Source organism: Stylophora pistillata, chromosome 11 (genome assembly GCF_964205215.1).
Source record: "Stylophora pistillata chromosome 11, jaStyPist1.2, whole genome shotgun sequence".
NCBI lineage: Eukaryota > Metazoa > Cnidaria > Anthozoa > Scleractinia > Pocilloporidae > Stylophora > Stylophora pistillata.
Genome location: NC_142529.1, coordinates 26,734,199 through 26,752,505, shown reverse-complemented (window position 1 = coordinate 26,752,505; position 18,307 = coordinate 26,734,199). Strand labels below are relative to the sequence as shown.

At 39.3% G+C, this 18,307-nt stretch overlaps 1 protein-coding gene across 1 annotated transcript; it reads right to left on the bottom strand.

Moving 5' to 3' along the window:
- Positions 1-4,308: 4,308 nt before the first annotated feature.
- Positions 4,309-6,853, bottom strand: LOC148720895 (uncharacterized). Its single transcript, XM_088737697.1, has 3 exons — positions 6,379-6,853; positions 5,466-5,779; positions 4,309-4,947 (listed from the first exon to the last, which is right to left on the bottom strand). The coding sequence occupies exons 1-3, from the start codon at positions 6,851-6,853 to the stop codon at positions 4,309-4,311; spliced, it is 1,428 nt and encodes a 475-aa protein (XP_088593823.1).
- Between the last annotated feature and the right edge of the window lie 11,454 nt (positions 6,854-18,307).

The window sequence follows — 18,307 nt, the reverse complement described above, 5'->3', positions numbered from 1 at the left end:
CACTAGCAGTAAACAATCGTAAATCTTTATAAACATTAACACATTCCAAAGGTTGACCCTCAATGTTATACTCCCCAACTAAGGGTGCCTTTTTCCTGGTTATTTGCAGGATCTTACATTTCTTAGTATTAATTGTCATCTTGTTCATCTCACACCAATCTGATATTTTATCTATGTCACTTTGAAAAGAGGACAGATCTTCTTGAGTATTAATAACCCTATACATTTTGCTATCATCAGCATATAATGCAATTGAGCTGTTCTTACTAATTACTGCTGGTAAATCATTGATGTATATTGTGAAGAATTTATGGTCCCAGCAAAGAACCCTGTGGGACACCAGAGGTTACGGTTAACCAATCGGAAGCCTCACCTTTGACTACTATACGCTGCTGACGTTCTGTCAAATAATGCCTACACCAGTTGAGCAAGTCCCCGTGGACACCATATTTGTAAAGCTTGGCTAAAAGAATGTCATGACAGACAAGGTCAAAGGCCTTTGAAAAGTCTATAAACACTACATTGACTTGGCCACTCTTATCCAAAACCTTGAACCAATCATAATGTACCAAGAGTAGTTGAGTAGTGCAGCTACGATCGGTGAGGAATCCGTGATGGGAATCGTGCAAAAAACTGATAACTTGATTGTAAATAGCATTGTACACAATTCTTTCCTGGCATTTCCCAATAATGGATAGAAGCAAAATGCCTCTATAATTTTCTACAGGCTCGTGATCACCATCTTTATGAATAGGTGTGATATTAGCTGATTTCCATAATTTAGTAGACAGCACTGTTTGAAAGATAAATTGAAAAGCATACTCAGAGGAACTGCAGATGTATCAGCGGTCTCTTTAAGTAAACGAGCAGGTATATTGTCAATCGCACAAGACTTATTAGCATTAAGACCTTTAAGAAGTTTTCCAACCCCTTTAGTGTCACAAGCCACATAGTTGGTAATGAAATCAGTACTTGGATCTTGCGGTAAGTCAGTTTGTATTGGGGCTGGTATCCCAGTACTCTGTTTACAAAAAACTGAGTGAAAGTGAATATTAAATAAGTGAGCTTGCTCTTGAGGTTTTGTCGCAGATCTTCTGTTGTAAGTGTTTACATCTGGAAGCCGTTTTGATCTTGACTTGATTGAGTAGTAGCTCCAAAATCGTTTCGGGTTTATCTTAAGTTGACTGGGGCCCGTTTCTCGAAAGTCCCGGTAAATTATCGGGTTCGGTAAGTCACCCGGTAAGTCGCCGTAAACTTTTCGGGTGTTTCTCGAAACTCCCGTTAGTTTCGATCCCTTTAATTTTACCGATATCTTGCCCGGTAATTTACGGGAGGTCGTAACCTCCCGTAAAGTTATCGGAGAGTCGCAAATGTTGAAAAACCAAACAAAATGGCGGCTGGGGGCGGACTTTCCTGTTTAGCGCGAAGACCAAGATTATATCAGAGACGCCCCTTTCTAGCCGATATGGCTGACTGCGAAGTCATTGAACGTTTTCGGCTCTCGCGAGGAAGGATAGAGTGGCTCGTTGAGCAGCTTGAGGAGGAACTACAGAGAAACACGACAAGAAGCTGCCCACTGTCTCCGAAAATCCAGGTAAATATCATAAGTAGTTGTTGTTGTTTTATTGTATACCGTTTGAAGGCGTTTGCATGGAAACACTATATTTAACTGTGAAGCTCTATTTAAATGTTTTTTTTTAACTAACAAACGGCAGTGGAGAAAATTATTGAGTAGATAAACACTTTGTCATGTTAACGCTAATCATTCGCCGCGAGTAATGACTTTAAAATGGCTTCCTTGTATGAACGTTGAAATGGGTTCTTGTCACGCAAACCTGATCTTTCTGCAAGGCAAACCTGTTTCCCGTGTTTTAATTGCAGATGTTTTTTTTTTTTTTTTTTTGGAGGAAATCAGTTAACTGACATTATACAGATAGAAATGAACATCATACAGTACAGCGATCGCGGAGACTTGCATTAAACGCGGCCGGGTTGCACAAATGCTGACAATTGTTGCTTATAGCATTAGCTGAGTGATACACGAACAAGTGTACTGTACTTATAATGGAGAAACGAAAAGACTAAAATTTAAAATTCTTCTCCCTAATCACATAATTTTTTCGGTCGCATTGTTAATGATATTAGTTTGCTTTATGCTAGATAACTCGATTGGAGATCGGAGAAAATTACGCATGACATTCGCAGTACATTGCAATTCTGGCTATTTCGTGACTGGGCTTCCGCATCACGTCCAATCCACCTCCATCTTTCCCTTGCGACAAGTGTACGAAAATCCTCCTACTTGGTTTTTCTCAGTAGCTGGTCGTTTGATATTTTCCGAGGCCAGAAGATTCTCAGAATCTTCCTGAGGCTAGCTGTGTGGAAGGATGCTCGTCTTGAGAGGTCTTGTTCTGTCATTCTCCAGCATTCCGAGCCGTAAAGCCACAGCACGAAAACGCAAATTTACGTCTTAAACGCGACTTAAATGCATTGTAAGTTTGCATTTACGCGACTTTACGCTCACGTAAACCGTAAAGTTAACCTTTACGCTACCTTTAATCAATGGCGTAAATGAACACTAAAACGCGTGACGTAAAGTTGGCGGAATTGTGGCGTAAAGCCGCTATTAAACAGCAGCGTGAAGGCAGTTTAATGGTTCTGTAAATGTAAATGTACGCTTCTTTATAGGGAATTATATTTAGCATTAAGTTGGCGGTATAGTGACGCACGGTCAAATTACTCATACATCATTAGTCGTAAATGATCACTTCGGCCTAATTAATGCAATTCAGCACAGTGTGGCCAGCTAGCTCTCGTTTGCGCTCTAAGGTTGAATTCTAAGTTAAGAGATGGCGTGAAAGAGGTAAGCATCCGATATATTCGCTAGCTCTACATTAAACATGTGGTGGCTGTTAAGAACTATAAAACCGTTCTCCCACGGCGTGCGTATGGAGAGAAGATCATTTGTAACCTCTGTGCTCAAAAAATAGTAAACAACACTAATGACAGCACTAAAGCACACTTATATTACAATCTCCTGGTACGGCTAATATTGTACGCATGCGTACAACCATATCACCCGTAGAGTGGCAGCCATGGACAGCTTTTTCGCCCTTGTTGTGGCTTATTATCATGGCATAGCGAGCAGGGTCTATATTTGCATACGCAAGCTTTTGTACGAATCGATTGCATAGCCTTCATCAAGTTTTAGTGATGGAGTTGAATGTTATTGACATTCAATAATATATTTACATACCGACCTTTAATGTGCCTTTACGCGGGTAGTATAAAGTTGATCTTTAAGAGCACTTAAAGCGGCGAGGTAAACAAGCGTAAAGCTGATTCGACACCTTTACGCTAGCTTTAAGTCAACTTTATGTACCGACCGTGTAAATTGAACTTTAATCGCCTTTAAACAACTTTAAATACTAGCATAAAGTTGGTCATACAACTTTAAGCAAATTTACGCCACATTTACGCTTCCGTAAAGCTGCTTCGTAAAAACTTTACGCAGATTTACGCAACATTTAAGTCTTCGTAAATCTTGATTTTCATGCTGTGAAGGAGAGTTGACAATCCACAGCTCTGATAGATTCTAAGCTTCGCCTTTCTGCTGTAGTTTTCTGACCTCCACTCTGATCTTAAGCTCATAAAGGCATAATTTGAATATATCAACAAGGTTGAAATGGTAAATTGGCCACCATTACGATTATAAGAATGACGTTTCGAGCGTTAGCCCTTCGTCGGAGCGAATAGGGGAATTGTGGGTTGTGTGTGCTTTTAAAGGAAGAAAAAGGAGCTACGTGATTGGTGAGAACAAAGCAACGAGAAAAACACGAATAAATTAGTGGAATGAAAAGCGTTCGTTGATACCTTAAAATAATCGTAATGGTGGCCAATTTACCATTTCAACTTTGTTGATATATTCAAATTATTTCGTTACCCCCACCGACGCAGCCCCAAACAGTTTCTTTAGAAACTATCACCCTCTATTCAGAAAGGCATATCCTGCTTTGTTCAATCTGCTTTGTATATCTAGAGTGGTACCTCCATCTTGGCAGAGCACACTTCCAAGGTATGTAAACTTGTTGGTGTTTGGAATGTCCTGTCCTCTTACCCAGATCTTTGTTGGGGAAGAGGCATTAACACACATGGCCTCCGTCTTCTTCAAGCTAATTCTCAAGCCGACCTGGCTGCTGAACATGCTGAGCCGGTCTGTCTTCCCCTGAATGTGCTGTCGAGTGTGGGACAATAGGGCTAAATCGTCTGCGAAGTCGAGGTCTTCGAGCGTAGTAATAGGGGTCCATCTCATGCCTCTTCGCTGATCTTCCATTGTTCGACAAGGAACCAGTCGATAGCAAGATTGAATAGCATGAACGACATGACACATCCCTGCCGTACACCGGTTTTAACTTCAAAGCCTAGATCCCCCTGACTGATGCAACATGAGTAGAGGCATTTTATGATATTACCAATCCTTTGTGGAATGCCATATGCTCTCAGAATCTGCCAAAGACTGTCCCTACGAATGCTGTCAAACGCTTTCTCATAGTCGATGAAATTTACATACAACTCCCTCTTCCACTCAGTACATTGCTCAAGTGTGTTCCACAGTGTGAAAATAAAATCCGTACATCCACGCCACTTGCAAAATCCAGATTGCTCGTTCCGCAGGATGTCGTTAACAGCTTTGGTGATGCGCTGCTTAATGACCTTGCAAAAGATTTTACTCGACACAGAGAAAAGGGTAATTTCTCGCCAGTTGTTACAATCACCTTGAGACCCTTTCTTTGGTATCCTGATTATCACTCCTCTGCTCCAGTCTGTCGGAATTTCTTCCTGTTCCCAGATCTTTGTAAACAAGGGGGTCAGAATGGTTGCTGCAAGCTCAGGGGCTGCTTTAAACAGTTCGGCATTTAGATTATCATGGCCAGGAGCTTTTCCATTCTACAGGGAATTAATGGCTTGGATGATTTCCCTCCTAGTTGGAACGTCTGTGTTGATGTCAAGGTCAGTTGCGGCTTCCAAGATGTTTGGCATTACTGTTGGCGGTGGTCTGTTTAAAAGTTCTCTAAAGTGCTCCGTCCATCGCCGTTGTTGCTCTCCCTCTGATGTTCATAGGATACCGTTCATATCCCTTACAAGCACGTTGGTTGTGTGGCACTTACTTGTTATTATCTTGATGATCTTTTATACTGTTCCTTGTTCATTGCGCGCAGCTGCCTCTTCTTCCGCCTGGGATTCAAGGTTCTCCATGTATTTCGTTTATCTGCTCTTGCTCGGCGTTTTACCTCCTTGTTCGCTGCCCCGTACATCTCTTGATTCCTTTCTTTAAGCCGTTGGGATTTCGAATCTATAACTTTCAACGGGCTTCTTTAATTCCCGTCTACTTTGAATTGCTTTCTAGGTATCAGATGACATCCAGTCCTTTGGCCTCCGCTGCCTGCAGCCTAGACATGCCTTACTGCTATCATTGTAAGTAGTAACATTTTCTCCCAGTTCTTATTCACCCCTTCATCGTTAATATCCTCCCATCCGCCTAGTTCCACAAGAGCCTCCAATCTGTTGTGCACCTCCAGGATAAAAGATTTTCGCACATTTGGGTGTTTCAGTTGGCTCACATCGAAACGGCTGCGCCCCTTGGTTAGACGCCCTGCACTCTTTAATTTCAGTTTAAGGTAGGCTGTTACGAGATGATGGTCACTTCCAATGTCAGATCCTCTCCTCACCTTAACATCCGGAAGGGATCTCCGCCATTTTCCATATGAAACTTCATTGGCTCCCGGTCACAAAACGAATTCAATTCAAGATACTGTTGATAACATACAAAGCACTAAGTGACATGGCTCCAATCTATCTTGTTGAACTTCTTAGTCGATATATTCCAGCACGAAGACTCTGTTCATCAAATATGAATCTACTTGAGGTCCCAACAATTCGAAGTAAAACGTATGGGCAAAGAGCATTCTCCTACGCTGCACCGTATTTGTGGAATCAACTACCTGAATGCATAAAAAACGCTGAATCTGTTGACTCCTTTAAAGGCTTATTGAAAACATCTTTTCAAAAATTAAGCCACCAGATTTTTTTATATCGTACGTTGTCAAATATATGTATAACACATAATACTTCGTTAGTTTAGATAGAGTAGCGATAATTGCATGTATAGGATTTTTATTGAATTGTAATTGTAAAGCGGATAGAGTTCAATTAAATTTCCATTGATCAGCAGATGGTCAATTTGATTTCTATCCCTGTCATTCGGGGATCACCATGTGCTTTTATGGATCTCTCGGTGTGAAAAAAGGCTGCCCCCTATCACCAAATTATTAGTTGTGCAAAACTCAACAAGCCGTTTTCCATTTTCATTGATGATACCACTCTCGTGTCTTCCTATCACTCTGTGCCTGGCTGAGTTATCGGCACCAACTTTGACATTTAGATCCCCCATGATGATGATAAGATCTTGCATTGGGACCTGCTCAATCTCTGCCTGGAGCCTGAGATAAAAATTGTCTTTCAGATCACCTTCACTATCATTGGTCGGAGTGTAACACTGAATCAGGGTCAAGTTGTTTTGCTTTCCTTTCGGCCTGGCCTTTATGAGGCGACTATTAATAGGTTTCCATTCCAATACCGATCTATCTGCTCCTTTCTTCAGAATAATTTCCACACCTTCACGATGTAGCTCATCGTCCCGCCCAGAACACAATACTGTCTCGCATGACACCGTCTTAAATCTCCCTGTCCCAATCCATCTGCTTTCACTCACTCCCAATACATGCAAGTTATACCGTCTCATTTCTGTTGTAGCTTGTGCAAGCTTCCCAGTTTTCACACATAATAAGTGCATTCCAAAAACCAATCATGGTCATGATTTTTGCACTCATCACTTCCAACTTCATGACAGTAGTTTCTTTCTGGCTTTCACCACTGGCAGTCATACGGTTCGAAGACCTTGGAAGGTCTGCTTGCAGGATATTGGTTATCTTCTTTGCTGTTTCCGTAACACGTTCTTTTACAGGATAAGGTTGTTAGCCTTAAGTGTTCCTGTCTGAGAAAGTGTTCCAGGAGCCAAAAGTGATGCTCAACCGAATTGGTTGAAACTTAGCACAAAATTTGAGTGTGATAAGATATTTCACAAGCCACTTTGGCTCACTTCTCTGACCGTTCGTTCTGGAGTTTCAGAGGAGGTTCCATTAGTGGCCTATAGAGCACCCAAATATCGTCCTCCTAAGGGGCACTTGAAAGTGCTATAAAACTCCATTGGTAAATTATGCTGCCAAATGAATTTGACCATGGACTCTACTATAGTGGAGCTTTTACTTCATAAATGTAACTTCGTTTTTAAGCAATTAGACAGGGAGGGGCCTGGGGCTAAAGTTAGGTCAAATTTGAGGTCAAAATCACTACCCAAAATTGCCATTTTTCAAAGAACCATAACATTCACCTGCTTTCTTGCATAACTTTCATACCAAATCCAGTAAGTACTTTAGTGACCCATTTATCAAAATTGGTTGAGAAAAATTTGGCTTATTAAGGTTTGTTAAGATTTTGGCACAAACTCTTCATGCCCCTCTAAGGCCAAGCATAATTCGTGCTATAGGAGTTAGCCTAAACAGGTTCTTATATAAATGGTACTTAACAAAATTTTAGGCTATTTAGGTTTTTAAAACAGGTTCTTATTCTTGGAGAAAAACACACCTGCATAACAAGTTGGTAATTATCCTATATTTTGTAACTACATATTTTGCACTCATTTTTCTTGAGAAAATCATGTTTTACAGCAATGGCAATCTGGTTTTTCTTCGATTATGATTACAGTAAATAATTTCAGTGTACCTGTAATGTACTATATGATTTTAGAAAATACGAACCTATTTTAATTTTCTTAGGCTAAATAGGTTCTTGTTTATAGGTGGTACAAATGGCAAATTTTAGGCTAACAGGTTCTTAATTTTTAGGTTCTTACTTGCGGGTTTTTACTGTATACTCAAAAGCATGCAAAGTCTCTATATTTTGTCAGGCCCATATTTTGATGCAATATTAAGTGAGCTTAACGAAAACGACCTTTAACAGAAGATCATTGGTTAAACTTTCGATAACCTTGCTAGCTCTTGTAAATACGCATGATGGCATCAGTAACAGAGCAGGATGGTACGTACAGGTTGTAGTGAGTAGCGTCCAGGTGACCCGCCGGAGGCTGATATCCATCCCATTTCCCTACTACGTTAGACCTGAATAAATCAAATCATCCGGAAGTAAATAAGAAATCCATAGTTAGGAGAGCTGGATAACAAATATTTTGTGTTGCAGTTCATATGAAACATGCCATGCCACACCTCAAGATGCGATTGTTGTATCGACTGACCAACCATATTGGACGTGAGAGTGAGAGGACTGGACCAAGTCGAGGAGTCACGTAACCTTCACTGAGGTTTGAGTAACGCGGGTCTGTTGATCATCACTTGCAGTAATCACAGGAATTTGCTTACTGCAGAAAAGGTTCATAATACGATGCCTTACGATTAGCACTACCTATTTTTTCAATGTCGAAAAATCTCGCACAATGACTGTAGTTGACTGAGTTTTTGCTTTTGAAACACCTTAGTTAATCTTCCCTTGGCAGAGAGTTCGCGAAAGTTGAAATCTTCAAACAAAAGAAAATTGGAAAACCATCAAACTATTTTCAAACATGTGTCCTATACCCTTTTCATAGGAAAAAAACTAAGGAAAATCTTTTTTTAACGGGAAGTTGAGAGGACCGCTCTTAGCGAGAGTGTCACTAAAAAAGCCATTCGCTACATTTATGCGCGTGTATGAGCCCTTTCTGATATTTTTAATTACCTGTACTTGTAACTTTGGTATCACCTGATCTTCCTCTCGCCCCAGACTCACCTGAACCCTTGTACTTGTGTTATAATCCAGTAGTCATGTCATTATCGCAAGACAACAAAGGAGTCATTTCTGTTTCGCGCAGCGGAGCCCATGACGCGGCACCGCATTCATCATTTACCCCTCCAAAGGAATAAAGTACCGTCGTAAAATTATCCTGAAACTTCTTATTGCTATACTTTCAATACTTAATAAGGACAAAAACATTTACACTTGAATAGTGGGAGGGATGGAAACTCGATCCAGTCTTAATACTCTCACGTCCAAAATGGCGGGCCCTATTGGCATCGTCCCATGTCTCGTGTGGAATACTTCATTTAAACAGCAACATTAATTTTTGTCATCCAGCTCTTCTGACTGTGGATTCCATCTTTTTGGGATGGTTCCATTTATTCAGTTCTAAAGTACCTAAGATCTCTGATGGATCACAAGTCACCTGGACAGTGCTCACTGCGGCACGTAAGCTTATGGTCATGCTCGCTATAAGTGATGGGTATTTGCAAGAGTTATTCACAGACTAGTCAAAGGTCAGGCGTAGATCATCTTTTAACGATCGTTTTATTCTGAGCTTAATGGTTAAGGCCGGCCGGGTTAAGGTCACCTTATTTTCAATTTAAAAAAACGGTCTGACAAAATATGGAGACTTTGCACGCTTGGAGTATAATATGTATGGATATATGGCCTCACATACATAGATCAGAGAGAATTCAAACATCTTTAGAAATATCGCCATATCTAGATCAAAATATCATCATTTGTACTCTATGATTGAAACAAAGTTTTTATAGGAAAAAAATTACCTTTATTTTGCTAAACCGCTGGGTGTTTGCAGTACTAATCAGAGACCTTCTTAGAGTAATTATAAGCTATGAGTCGAGGTATTTCAGGATAATGACATTTATTTGGCTTAAATGTTTCATTTTCACTCACCAAATACAAAATAAAGGCTATATGTCAAGACTTTGGTCTGTTTATAGCATGAATTATGCTGAAAATTCTATTTTGCTTGGCCTTACAGGGGCATGGAGAGTTTGTGCCAAAAACTTAACAGACCTTCGTAAGACTAATAAGCCCAATTTTTCTCAACTGATTTTGATAAACGGGTCACTAAAGTACATACTGGATTTTGTATGAAAGTTATGCAAGAAGGCAGGTAAATGTTATGGTTTTTTGAAAAATGGCAATTTTTGGTAGTGATTTTGACCTCAGATTTGACTTAATTTTAGCCCCAGGCCCCTCTCTGTCTAATTGCTTGAAAACAAAATTACATTCATGAAGTAAAAGCTCCACTATAGTAGAGTTCATGGTCAAACTGATTTGGCAGCACAATTTACCAATGGAGTTTTATAGCACTTTCAAAATGCCACTTAGGAGGATGAATTTTTGGTGATCCATAGGCCACTATGGAGAACCCCCCTAAAACTTCAGAACGAACAATCAGAGAAGTGAGCCAAAGCGGCTTTTGAAATATCTTATCACACTCAACTTTTGTGCCAAGTTTTAGTCAAATCGGTTGACCACCACTTTTGGCTCCTGGAACACTTTCTCAGACAGGGACACTTAAGCCTAATCCCCAGGTCTGGAGGGCTGTGGGACTGTCTTTAGTCTGCACCCTACTCCTTGACCTGTCTGGCTTGGGAGGCCCTGCCAGGGGTGTAAACATCCCCGTCGGCATAGCTCCTGGAGTCACTGGGACGCACAAGCCACTCAGCCACGACAAGGCAACAGTCCTAGTGAGTGGACTAAAGTAATATACAGAATAGAAAATACCTCTTGGTTTGTAGATCCAAGCGTTCTGTAAACAATGCCTAAGATTTTATTAGCCTTGGTCACAGCACCATCAACTTGAGCACCCCACGACAGGTCATAGGAATTCAGAACTCCTAGGTCTTTCACATGCTTTACTGGTTTGATTGCAACTCCCATAATATACGAAGGAGACGAGCTGTTGCGGTTATGGGTAATGCGCATTGTTTCGCACTTCTCCGGGTTAAATCTCAACTGTTATAAAGTTGCCCAGTTTGCTAAGTGATCAATGTCGGTTTGAAGGGCTTGAGTATCATTTATGCTGTCAGCCATCTCTCTGTACACTTTCGTGTCATTTGCAAAGAGTTTGATAGTTGACGATATGCTATACGATATATCGTAAACAACTGCCATCCTCCCCTTATTTGGTTGGAGGGCTTCATTAAAAATCAATTCCTTTCTTCGCAGTCCATCACAGCATTTCTTGACTATTCTCTTATCCTCGTTGCCCTTCACAAAGAGTCTTCCTTACATCCACCGTCCAAACTCTTGTATCGTTGTCTGGCAACAACTGATCTGTTGGGTGGTCTTGTGGCCCAGACTTTCCGTGTAACTTCTTGGATGTTCAAGGTCCACGAACAATGGAATCTCTGTCGATACGCATTTGAATCAGCCTACATCACAGCCCATGAAATATGTCGACTGTCTTTGATGACGATAATACCCATTTATGTGGACAGACTTCTCTCCCTGATGTTGTGGCTAAGATACAGACAAATAGTAACTTTGAAGCGCATGCTACCAAACTTTGTCATGAATACATCAATTCACTCTTTTTCACAAATGAGTTTTATTAAAGCGTAAGTTTTCGCTTACTTATCGTCCAGACCTCGCTCTTCTTGTCACAAACTTCCCCATCCCACTCCCTTTAGATGTGTCTAGGCTGCAGCAATCATTACCACACCCTCCCCAACAAAGGCTGTGTTTGTAACACTAATCACTTCCGAAGAAATTTGAATTTCGCGCTCGGTGAGCTGGCTACGCGCCGGTGATTACTAACCTTTGTCTTGCGAATAATAGAAACCCTTTCCTTCGAACAATAGATAAGGACTTATAAGGAGCGAAAGCTTGACTTATTGTCGGGCCAAAATCCTAACCAAAAGTTTGATACGCACTCGTTGGGTTTGTCTCTCCGCTATTTCCGCGTTGGTGAATAAAAGAATAGATTAGTATAGGTAATCGCATGGGGCCGACTAAAATTAAGGATTAATATCACTTGTGTTTTCGGAAGTTGCTGAAATTGCCCGAGTCGCGCAGCGACGACGGCAATTTCTCTGCAACTTCCGAAAACACAAGTGATATTAATCCTTAATTTTACGAGGAACCAGGTGATTACTTGTTTATAATATAAGGGGCAAAATGTTTTCTTACTGATCTCGCGCAAAACGAGACGCCACTGTTACAAAACAAACAGAAATTTCTTTACCTTGGCAGCCGTTCCTAAGCGACTTTCAGCCAATCATTTTCAAGTAATTTTTCCCGGGGCAATTTCAAAAATTCAGAAAAAAATGCCCTCTGTCTTGACCAATCACAATTCAGTAATTTTGCCCCTTATATGATAAAAAGTTGAAATGAATGTAGAGTCGAAAGAAAAGTAGTTTGTATGTAACAAAGATGAAATTAATTATTTAGCACTTGATAAAACCTCGTACACAAAACAAAGCCCAGTGTATCGTGGCTAGGTCAGTATGTGTTCATTAAAATATGAAGCGCGCAGGAAGTCTGGAGAAAGAGAAAGGTGCGCAAGAGTTGCCAAAGACGTAACCAAGAGCCATCATAGTTTTATAAATGATAAACTTATCCCCTCCTTCATTTTCCTTCTCGATCGATAGAATATCATGTTCCCTTCAGCATTGTCATAAAGTTTTCATCATCGGAGGACAATTGCTAATCGCTCGAGGGAATTAGAACAAAGAGAATTTAGTCACCTGCCGGAAAAATAAAAGCTTGTTTGATAACGTAACATTTACTTAGAATTTTTTGGTGAAAGGAGGACAACAAATAAAGAATGTAAAAGAAACGACAGTAAACTGCTTTTTCGCCTAATGTTTTGCTCTTCTCTTATTTTGTTCTAGTCTTGGAGAAGAAACGGAAGTAAAAGAGCCCCAAAATGTTGCTAATCATGCGGTTGAATTCGAATATTTTAAAATAAGGTTGCATCTGTGGCCATACATCAATTTTAATCTATATATTTATTCGAATTCTTTGATTGATTGACATGGGTTTGACATCCCTAGCTTAGACCCTCTATATTTTAATGTCGCTGAGGTTGATAATGAGCCAAAACTTAACTTTACACAAATGATATGGACATTTGATTGACACTCTATCAATGGAGCTAGGTCAGCTTGCGAGCTGGGTTCTCGTTAACAGCACTGCGGGAAGTCGCTCCTTCGCTCACCAGTCCTGTTGCTCGAGGCCTCAAACTTATTCACCAGGCCTCGGTTGTTCAAAGAGCGGATACCGTTATCCAACGGATAAATCGCTATCCAGCGGATAAGTGTTACCGAAACGTACTGTGCTATCCACCGGATAGAGATTTATCCAGTGTATATCGCTATCCGCCCTTCGAACAACCGGGGCCAGCAAGGTACAAAAAACTCATACTGAAGCGTTTCTAATGAGTGCCTGCCCGTCGGCTAAGTAAGGAGGGATTGTTTATCTCATAGAGAACACAATATTAGTGTTACAGGTGTTTTTATATATTTGACAAATTGAAGTGACGATTTCTCTGAAGTTTTCCAAACGATTAAACAATGATGAGGAAGTCTCTATATGATCATTAAGTGGGAAGTAAGGTTTTAATGATCGTCATCGTTGTGAAGCTGTTTAGATGAAATATTTCTCGTTGCAATCACAGATAACTTCAATCTAAGAAAAAAGGAAACTAATACAGAATAATGTCGACAACAAATTTCACTGGAGGTGGAACACAGACCAAGATATTTCAAGATCTGTACTGTTCCCCCCCTCTGGTCGGTGGGCTTCCGCAAAAATTTAAAATTTCTTTCCTACCAATCTACATTCTCCTCTCCATCACAGCATTTCTTGGCAATTCTCTTATCCTCGTTGCCCTTCACATAGAATCTTCCTTGCATCCTCCGTCCAAACTCTTGTATCGCTGTTTGGCAACAACTGATCTGTTGGTTGGTCTTGTTTGCCAGCCTCTCAGTGCTACTTATTGGATGTCCGTGGCTGACGAGCAATGGAATCTTTGTCGATACGTATTTGTCGCCGCTTTCCTTACAGACATTGCATTATGTGGAGTGTCATTGCTGACGATGACGGCCATAAGCGTAGACAGACTTCTCGCCCTGTTGTTGGGGCTAAGATACAGACAAATTGTAACTTTCAAGCGCACATACATCACTGTAGCTACCTTTTGGATTGTATCCAGTGTTGCTGCTTTACGCTACATATTAGATTACCGTATACTCATTTTATATGATAGTATAATTACACCATCTTGCCTTGTTATTTCAGTCGCCTCGTATACGAAAATTTTTCGGGTTCTCAGTCATCATCAGGCTCAAGTACAAGATCATCTCCAACAACAGCCGGGCCAACCAAATGCACCGAACATGGCGCGGTACAAAAAGGCAGTGAACAGTGCACTGTGGGTGCAGTTAGCGTTAGTAGTTTGTTACGCACCATACTTCATAGTAACAATTATAATCGCTGACAGTAAAACATATTCATCACACTTAGTAGTATTAAGGGAAGTAGCAGCTGTCTTAGTTTACTTTAACTCGACGTTAAACCCGTTTTCTTTACTGCTGGAAGATTGGTGAAGTAAGACAGGCAGTAAAGCAAACCATCAGAAAAGCACTTTGCTGTCCATGGAGCTAGATCCTCATCAAATTGATACTTATATTATTTTAAATTTCAAAGCTGAGTCATTAAGTCACGATTTTTATTTGAGAACGTTCGTAAGATCTGTCCTTGGATAAGCAAGAAATAAGAACTTCAGCAAAGTGTAAGGGGAAACTGGACTGTCTGATTTATGAAATGTTATTCATAACAAAGAAAAGGCCATGCTTGAACACACAATCAGACTCCATACGCGCAAAACTATTTATTTAATTTTATTGAAATTTGTCACTTTTTACATGCATATTTTACGTTTTATCGCCTTGCACGGTATATATTAAGTTGTCAAATTTTATTCTCTTCTCACTTGAAAATGATGACATGGTGTCATCGAAACGTAGTGTAAAACTTCTTTCACTTATTTTTATCATTAGATCATGTTCGATTAAATCTAATCCTATTCGAATTCTAAGTTTGTCATGAAAACAGAGTTATTTGCATTTTACTCTCATGTTTAATTTCTTTAACAAAATGTGACGGCATCGGGTTAAACTTTAAAGAGTAGTTACAGCGGAGAGTTCTCGATATATTTTTATGTTAAGTTAAACAATTTCCACCTTTGTTTGCTTCCCTAGGGAAATTGCTTGATTTTGACGCTTTATTGCTCAACGCGCTGGTTAATATTTACTCTCGTCGTCTTGAGGTAAATGAAATTCAATCATTGTGTGGCGCTTTAACAATTCGTAATTCAAACCGTCGTGATCATAGGAGAATTTAGAGAAATGCACCATTAAAATATTATAAACGACGTTCATTTTGAATATTCTAACCAAGATTGTAAAATTGCAAAAAGTATATGGTTTGGTAGGTTAACATCCTGTCACGGTTTTGTTTAAGATTTTAGTCAGGGGATACAAAAAGGAGAAAAATAGGCTCCAAAACTTTTTTCATTGCAAATTTAATTCAAAGTTGACATCTGTGACAAAAATTTGAATTTCAGTTATTTGATGCATTCGGAGATTGTCACGAAATTAATGTTTCCTCAGACGATCTCTTGCTTTGACCAAGTAAAGTAGCCAGCTTGAACTTTTTATTTTCAGTTCGCTGAGGCTGATTATCTGTCAAGTCTGAACTTCACACAGATCTTTAGTTTAGTATTGAATGCAATAAAGGAAGAACATCTCCACTTAATAATCGGTCCTTAAATGACAATTTATCCTAATGTACCACGTAATTCATCTCTTATAAAGGGTGACAAGAAAGAGTTCCCTTATGGTATTGTCAAACAGAAATATAGCCGATGTCTTTGTTTTTGCCAACGATAATTATTTTTAGCTAAACTCTACTAATTGAGAAGAAAAAGCTGGTCTCGGCCCACTCGTAACTGTTTAGAAGTTCAGCTGCAGTTGCTATTCGGAATAATCAAAGAGAATTTAAAAGAAGTTAAAATTTCCTGGATAAACTCCTAAACCGTATTGAAGAATCGCATGATATACTGCATCTTTTAAACAACAGATTCACGCACTCGTTTGGTTTGTCCATCAGCTAGTTCCCCGTCGATTAATATAATAACAGATTTAAAGGAAAAAAAAAATTATAGGCTTGAAAGAAAAGTAACTATAGAACGAGTACAAAATGAATAATTTGGTATTCGATAAAGCCTAGACTCAAAACGAGGTCGGGTCTGTCATGACTAACTGATGTCTCCTAAATTTTGAGTTTTAACAATTATTCATTGGTCTGTGTGCGATATGAAGCATGCGGTAATTTTACATTCGAGCTTGAAAGACTGGTAAGAGTAGGTAATAGGCGGAACAGTGCGCAACTTTTATTCACAAGTGATGATAAAATTAAAAAAACTAGAATGAAAAGAATTGTTCATCGAGTCTTGATAGGTTATCACCACACATCGCTTTATTTCCATCTCCATCAATAAACTATCATGTTTAATTCAATATTGGATAACAACTTTCACTGCGAAAAGAGAATTGTCAATCGCTCAAGAGAATCGCAACAAGACTTCAATCTCTTGCCACATAAAAGAAAACTTGCTTCATACCAAAATATTCGATTCAAATTATCCGGATGAAATGATCCAGGTAAAGAGGGACTCTAGGGAGAATACTTTCAAAAGTAATTGGTGTCATCCTCTTAAAATAAAGGTTATTACTATTATTATTATTATTATTATTATTATTATTATCTGTTCAGTGCACTGTAAAAACTGAAGCAGGTGTCGATAATCTCCTTTTATTGCTATTTCATACGTGAGGCACCTGATTCATTGCAAACAGATAATATTGACAACAAATTTCTCTAGAGGTGGAAAGTAGACGAAAACAACACAAGAACTCCTATGCTGCCCCCCCCCCCTTTAGAAGCTGGACTTAAACAAGAATCAGTTTTTATCACAGCAGTTAACATTCTCCTCTTCCCAACAGCATTTCTTGGAAATTCTCTTATCATTGTTGCCGTTCACAAGGTATCTTCCCTCCATCAGCCGTTCAAACTCTTAGCGACGAGACAGTAGTTAGAACGTACCGCTTCTAGGACAATAGCGTATCCACACTTGAAAATTAGAAGGAAATGTATGGGAAAATGTGCAAAACTGTGTTCACTAGAAATTGAAATGAAGTATTTTGAATATAAGCTGGCATCTCTGATTACAATTTCAATTTCAATAGTTTGATGTTTTCGAGTTTCCAGTTTTTTTCTTAGACCAAGTGCAATCGTCAGCTTTTATTTTTCTTTATTTCTAGTTTACCGAGGTTGATAATGATCAGTCAAGTTTAAAGTTCATGCAGATGATATGGACATTTCAAAAGCACCCTATCAAATTAAGAGAGATGGTTTGTGGCTCTTCTAAAAATGATACGATAGATGTCTCTATATCTGGCTTGCCTTTTATTGCTAATTCATACCATTTAGGGTATGAAAAAAGTAGCTTTTTAACACGGTAGACAGTTTCCAGAGACATTTTAAATGCCAATTTTACAATCGAGCTCGAAAGACAAAAAAAAATTATAATAAACTAGTAGGAAATAAATTGTTCATCGAGTCAGCGATACGATTGAAAAACGCATCCCTTTATTTTCCATCTCTATTAATTAACTGTTATGTTTACCTCCATATTGGGAAATAACTGGCAGCATTACCCAGCGAGAATCATTGTTCGCTGAAGGCAATCACAGGAAGAAAAGTTCTGTAAATTTCCTTTTGCATGGAAGTTCACCTGATACGAAAGTATTTTCTTGGTCTTATATATTGTGTTCAAGACATTGGAACTGAGAAAACAAATTTGATCTAGGGTCTACGTTGGCTACCTTAGGCTTGTCATTATCAGGGATAATCACTATGAGTTCACCGGCAAAAGGAGGAAGATAAACAAAGAATGACAAAATAATTGTAGAAAATGGTTTGCTGGCGTAATATTTTGCTTTTGTGGCAATTTCGTCTAAGGTACTGGTCGGATACGTAAAGATGACTGAAAAGCTGCAAAGCGCAATTAACTACACGGGTAAATTCAAATATTTGAAACAAATTCGCAGCTGCGACCAAAATTTGAATTAAAACAGTTTGATCCGTTCGTGAAACTCAATTTATTCTGAGACCGCGAAAAATCGCTAGTTTAAATTATCTGTCAAACTTGCTGAGGCTGATAATGATTAAAGTTTCAATTCCAAAAAAATAATATGAACATTTGATTAGCATCCTGTCAGTGGAGGTTAATAACAGATGTCTCCATATTTTAGTATTTTTTCTCAGATGAGGTACCTCGCATGTTCCGGGCATTTTT

Bases quoted from the DNA above. Each gene is read 5' to 3' on its own strand.
- LOC148720895 (XM_088737697.1), bottom strand. From the start codon at position 6,853: ATGCACTTATTATGTGTGAAAACTGGGAAGCTTGCACAAGCTACAACA. The intron at 5,780-6,378 runs GTATCATCAATG...TGTGACCGGGAG, and splicing joins GATAGGAAGACACGAGAGTG to CCAATGAAGTTTCATATGGA. The intron at 4,948-5,465 runs GTAAGGCATGTC...AATTCCCTGTAG, and splicing joins TACTACTTACAATGATAGCA to AATGGAAAAGCTCCTGGCCA.